This window comes from Egretta garzetta, unplaced genomic scaffold, assembly GCF_000687185.1.
Source record: "Egretta garzetta isolate BGI_Z169 unplaced genomic scaffold, ASM68718v1 scaffold41, whole genome shotgun sequence".
Lineage (NCBI taxonomy): Eukaryota > Metazoa > Chordata > Aves > Pelecaniformes > Ardeidae > Egretta > Egretta garzetta.
This window is the reverse complement of record NW_009258755.1, coordinates 2,394,073-2,400,502: the sequence shown is the minus strand read 5'-3', so window position 1 is coordinate 2,400,502 and position 6,430 is coordinate 2,394,073. Positions and strand designations below refer to the sequence as shown.

Below are 6,430 nucleotides of genomic sequence, written 5' to 3'. Positions count from 1 at the left end.
TCAGCATGGTAAAGCTTCTGCCTTCCAGCACCCAGGCTGTGTAGAAAAGTCACTTCACTTATCTGAACCCCGTTCCCATCCACAGAAACAGAGATCTGCAGAGCATTTTTCAAGTGTTGGAAGGCTGTACTATCTCCTAATAAGGCTAGAAGTAGAAAACCTGAAGTATGACAAAATAATTCCCAAGCAAAACCAACTTCATTTAAAAATAAATCTTGAGATACAGTGTTCTAAAGCAGAAATACACCATCTGATTCATGCGATACAGACATGGCTCATTGCTTTTGGTTCACTGTCCACAGAAGAGAACAAACACTACTCTCCAGCATTTTTGAACCATCACACTTGACTGGTAAGGCTTTCTCTTTCTGAGTTTTAGAAAGCACTTTCTGAGATGGCTCTTGTCTCTGAATGAACTGGGAATATCCTGTTAGTGCACTGCTGCTGTCCCCCCACCCCAGCCCCTTAAGGGAAGAAGATTTTTGGTCACTCCAGATTAACCATCGTTAACAATCAGATGTCCTTCTCAGAGCAGGAGCTCTGTACTTACTCAAACATAGCCCTTTTTAGATATGTCAGGTTAGATGTAGAAATTAACTCATTATTATTGGCCCACCGAAGGGTCAATCCTTTAAATAACTGTACACATCTTACAAACATTTCAACAGAAGAGCACATCCCTTTGTTACTGTGACTATCACACTGACATTTATGTAATGTTTATTGTCTCTGTGACCTTGAACCTCATCAAGCGTTCAAGTCTCCCCAGAAGCAAGTGCTGAACAGTCAGGCTAATAGAGTACTTAAAAGCCCCATTAAGAAAAAAGCAGAAGAAGGGAGGACAAGCACTTTCCCTCATCTTCTTTGCTGCCATCCTGATGGAATCTCCATCCTTTTTCAGTCTCATCCCGTCTTTTCTTGTTAGCAACTCTTTTCCGAAACACCCTATAGTCCAATTCAGAGGCTTTTTGCCTCCCTTTCTGGCTTCATGTCTTCTTACTGCTCAGTTTCTGTCTGTGCAGGTGTGTCTCAATCTCTTGCTTGAAAACAAGCATCCCAAGCTGGCCATGAGAAGCCTCGTTCATGGCCTTGGACTGCATGCACATTTTGTACTGCTCCGGGGTCAGCTCGTCCAGACATTGCTTTTCATGCCACAGATGGAAGAGACCCCTGACAGGCGTTCGGATCACAATGAGGTTGCTGTGAAGGTATTTGCGGTACAGATGTACATCTTCACCACCCCAGCCTTTAATGTCCAGATCAAAGCCACCTGACACAAACAAAATCCAAAATAAAACTAGAAATATATACTAGCAAACTCAGTGCTATTAATTGCACTACAGCTGTTCTCTGGCTCCAGCCAGCCCTTTAAAACAGCCATACTTACTGCCAACATCAAAGTGTCCAAATTTCTTAGCTTCAACTCTTTCACAATCAGACAAAATTGCTTTACTTGTGCTGAGCAGTGCTTAGTTTCTGGTAACCTCTATGGCACCTAGGAATAGTCTGACCATCTAACCAGAGCACTGCTGCAAATTAGAGGCATAGACTCACTGGCCAAGGAAAGGGAAGCTGATCACAATTTGCTGTTTCTCAGTAAAAAGGCAGATGTATTGGAGTGTATTTGTCTTACCTATGTTGATAAAATCAGATCTGTACTGGCAAGTCATCCCAAAACCGAAGTCTCTCCAAAATCCAGTTTCTTTTTTAATAATCTGCATGGAGGGAAAGGAATATTTATATGGGAGCAGAAATTGTTTCAGTGTGAGCAGCAGACAAGTCCCTGAATGTGGTCAGAAACAGGAGTACCCGTCCTTTTACTCTTCCCCACGTAAGTCCATGGCTGATCCTGAATCAGTTTTTGTAGATACTCATTGCATGTTTCTGCCCCCTAAAACCAGCTGCGTTATTACTATCATGGGTAAACCCCCTGATCTGGAATGATCAGGTTTCGCTCCACTCCTGCTGTTGTAGACCAAGTGGAGCAACATCAGATCACTCTCTGGATTTTGCTTCTTTAAAGGCAAAACATTCTCCAAAATAATTAGTTACTGCAGGATTCAAATCTGATGTAAGAAACGCACTGGTAAACCAGGGACACCAGACTCTGCTGCAGAGCAGATGGTGGCATCTGGATTGTGGACCACAAGAGCTCTGGAAAAAAATGGTGGTTCCAATCTGATTGCACAACTGACAGCTTTTTGATTACCTTAATTTTGATAAAAATTACAAAAGTGTTAAGAATAGTTTCCCTTGCAGAACTGCTAAATACAGCTAAAATTGAACTCTAGAAATGTTAGGTGCTAAATACATATCCCATAAAACCCTTTGTAATAATGAATGGGCAGTCTACATTACTCAGATGGACCATGAAAACATTACGTATTATAGGTAGAAAATCAAAGCAGTGAGAAACCATGGCTATTATTTTCAAAAGCAGATATCCAAGTATAGATGCCTAAGGCCATAATTCATGCGTGTGAGTGACCTAACCCAATCTGGTGAGACATCCAAGAGTTCCAAGAGACTGGGACAGGTATTTAAATCCTCTAAGCAAGTCAGCAGTATTTCACACTCTTGAAGGTCTGGTTACAAACCTACCCCTTAGCAGCTATTTTTGAAAATTTTGGCTTCACTGGTGACAAAGTTACTGAAGATGAGGAGACAGAATTTCCATTTCTGGATTTACAAATCCTAGTGTTTCCTTTACCAAAAAATCCTCTTCCAGAATAGTCTCTCCTGATTTCTCATTTATGCCTCCCCTTTTTGTTCATAACCCTTGTCACTTCAGTGGCTTTTTTTCATTTTACTGCTCACGTTGCTCTCTCTTTCTTTTCTCATTTATCCTCTCATTGAAAAAGCCAAGCCACTGCAGAAGCCAATTAAAAGGAAACAAGATTGCAACTGTCAGGTCTGCACTGTAACAAGAAATCTCCATAATGATGCCCTTACAGCAAGCCACTCATATGCATTAACGTTATTATTTCCCATTAGCGCAAGTGGCTGCTGCACAAATCAAATTCTTTCAAAGATTTCTGAAGGCTTTTTTTTTCTCAGCAGCCCAACTACCAGGACAGAGAGCTAACACTGTCTTGTTTTAATGGCACAGATCTGGCCTCAGGCCTGGGAACTAATGTGGGCTGAAAAATATAAAAATCTACATAAAAATGAGATTGGCAGTACTTCTTTAAATCAAGAAGCTTTTCTGACATAAGCATCACGTTTTACGATTCAAACATTAGCTATAAATATTTGCACAAACCTGACAATGTACTCTATGGAATTTATGCTAGCTTGAGAGCTAAACTCTATTTCATTTCCTAAGCACAGTGCTTACAAGCCTGAGGATCCTTGACGGGCTCTCATTAGAGAGAGAAGAGCTGACGTGAATTCCATGGTATTATCAGAACAGGTTTCCTCTGAGTAAAAAAAACAGTGGAAAGGATTTTCCAGACTCTTCACTAAAAGACTTTCTGGCTGCCTGCTGCATAACACAGGGAGCAGTAGACAAAGAAATATTTTAAAATATTTTGGGTGGACTTTTCAAAGTCTAGTTCTTCATTTTTCTAGAGGGACTGCACGAGGTGGGGGTACTGATGACAGAAGACTGGACTCAGGCCCCTCGTGATCTTTTCCAGCTGCGACTGTTGCTGGGCTCACAAGACCCCTAATTCTTACCTACCGAGAACAACAATCAAAGCTTGGATGCTCTGGAAACAGTGTCCAGTGGGACAGGATGAGCTCTGATAGGTGCAGTGCCTGGCAGTAAGAGGGGCAGCTGTGGCAGGCTGGGACCCAGAGGAGCTGAATGAAGCTGCATAGCTGGCTTATGCTTCAATTTGAAAATTCAGCCACTTACCAGCACTAGGGGGCAGAGGACTGTGACCCGCTGACTCTGGAGAGAAGCAAGAGTGGAGGGTGTACACAAAGGAAAACCACCACTTCTATCACCCCTTTAGATTCAAGACAATGCAATGCCAGAGCACAAGAGAATGGAGAATAGCATCTACATCAGTGCCAAACCACGGCTCTGCCACTAGCATTCACATGAACCTCTCATCTGTGTGCTCTGCTTCTTCCTCACAACAACTTCCTCCTCATCAAAGAGATTCACCTGGGTTTAACTACATGTTTTAATCATATGCTTTATGGCAATGTTTTTAAAAATAATGCTTTGTTCTCACACCAAAGATAAGCAGGTGAGATGGAAATCAGTGGAGTTATGGTGTGTTCTATCAGTGCCAGATTAAAGCCAGAAGGGACAGCTCCAAGCGTATCTTCCAACTCTGAGACAGCGTGGCACACTTCAGAAACACACTGTCTGCTTGCAGGCAGTTTAGTCATGAACTGTGGGATGGGAAAAGCCACTGTAGGTGTTCAAGTAAGTGGGGGAATAACTGTGACAGCCTCTGGAATTCTTTTTCACTGACTCATCTAAGGATATCTATGGTTTTTACAAATGTCAGCTCTTCAAGATGCAAGCAAAGAAACTATTCAATGCAAGGAAGAAATGAGAGCAAGATCAGGGACTGTCACCCCAAGACAGCACACCATGGAGGAACTCTTCTGGCAGAGAAGCAGACATGGTTTAAATTCTTAGGTTCCATGTATAAAACATCAAACAAGGGTTAAAATGAATGGTACCAAGATACTTCCCTGTGAAACTTAACTGCAGAACTCACAGTAAGGCAATGGCCATAGTTAGTTTTGTTTGTGTGGTAGTCACTGTGCACAAGGAATGCTACCCAAGAGCACATGCATCTTTAAAAAACGCTTTGTCCAAATAAAAGCAGGCATTCAGAGAAGCATGTACTTACCAGCTGCTGTTCTAAAGATGGGATGGAATCATGGTGGCCATAAATTATACTGGGGTTATACTGGCTGAAGAGAACAGGATAAAACACCTTCTTCCCTGGAAATGACAATGGGTTATTTTTTTTAAAAAGCTGTGTAAAACACACTTCTCTGTCTTACAAGATGCTGTCCAGGCCAGACCAAATCCAGACTAAGTCACACAGGTTTTGGACTGAGCCTATGTTCTTTGCATGAGAATGTGAATGTGAATATATAATTAACGAGAAGACCCTGTTCCAGAAAGCACAGCTGCTGAAGGCAACAAATTCAATCACAGTGGGAGGAGGACTGTTACAACCTTTCAAAAGCCAACCAGCAATGGAATTATTATACATGTCTTAGTTCTCTAAGTTTCAAGAATGATTTACAGCAGCTTCATTACCAATTCAAAGACAAGAATACTCTGGTGAAGGCTGTTACACAATAGGTAAAAATCTGTTGAAAGACAATACACTTCATGAGTACCTGGCTGTGTGTTCAGTCTACAGGAGTTCAGGAATTCAGCTGTGAAGTATATGTCCACGTCACAAAAAAAAAGAACAACATTATTTCCTTTCCAAAATCGAGCACCGACGTCTAATCCTTTGCCCCTGGAAAATTCTTCATTCAGCTGGATGAAGGTGAAGTTCTTGAAGTTGGCTGACCTAGGAGAAAGAAAATATTCAGAAACTTACCCTGCCCTTCCAGCTGTTAATGCAAGTGGGGGCAGGAACCCAATATGAAACAATTAACCTACAAATTGTATTATCACAGTTCTGAGAGCAGTTTGAGGGAAGACATGTCCTCTTTGAGTATTGAGGAGATTTCCCCTATGTCTACATTCAGAGCTTGACCTGTGTACTCCTACACTAGCATCCCTGTCCCAGACATTCTCTGGGCATACCTCACAAAAATCCCAACAAGGCTTAGATGGACAAAAATATCTTTAGTAGGCAAGTACAAAATACCCGTGGTCACATTGCTGTATCTATACAAGGGTCTTCTTCCCACATGGAGATGGTAACAAAAGGCGACACTGCCACATGATCTTGACAAACGCAGCTATGCAAGCAAACACAATAGACCAGACCTGGCCAAAAGTATCTAGTTCCTGTGTGCTCTACTGAAATTGCCTGCACCTGCCTTTGGAAATCAACTTTCAGTCCTAACCATTAAAGCCACTTTCAAAAGCACTAAAGAAGTTACCAGTGTGAGGAAAAGAAAAGCTGCACTGAGATAAATTCAGTAAAATTTCTTCTGTGGTTCTAAAGACCAACATTGCAAAAACACACATATGGGACTATCAGGGTAATACTGTTTTTCTGATATAAAGGAAAGAAAGCCATTTTCTCCAATGCAGTTTAGAACTTTTTGGCACAACTACAAGCTTGGACAGCTATCTAGTCTCCAATTCATGGTACAATCCCTGTGTATGAACAGAACACATCAGGTATTCAGGTACTTACTTGGAGGTATTTTCAAGTATTGATTTGACTTCATTCATTTGTTCTTTTCCAAAGTAAACTACAGTGAGGTGAATTCTCCCATCCTGATGAATGCCCATTTCCCTAGAGAAGACAGACAGATCTGTGACTTG

The 6,430-nt window shown here is 41.6% G+C and overlaps 1 protein-coding gene across 1 annotated transcript in view; it reads right to left on the bottom strand.

Moving 5' to 3' along the window:
• Positions 1-949: 949 nt before the first annotated feature.
• The window catches only part of CSGALNACT1 (chondroitin sulfate N-acetylgalactosaminyltransferase 1), a 14,781-nt gene continuing 9,300 nt past the window's right edge, over positions 950-6,430 (bottom strand). Inside the window, exons 3-7 of the mRNA XM_009649201.2 lie at positions 6,300-6,401; positions 5,320-5,498; positions 4,818-4,912; positions 1,634-1,715; positions 950-1,270 (exon numbers count right to left, since the gene is read on the bottom strand). Coding sequence (XP_009647496.1) covers positions 987-1,270; positions 1,634-1,715; positions 4,818-4,912; positions 5,320-5,498; positions 6,300-6,401 — 742 coding nt within the window. The 3' untranslated portion in view covers positions 950-986. The remainder of the gene's footprint in view (positions 1,271-1,633; positions 1,716-4,817; positions 4,913-5,319; positions 5,499-6,299; positions 6,402-6,430) is intronic.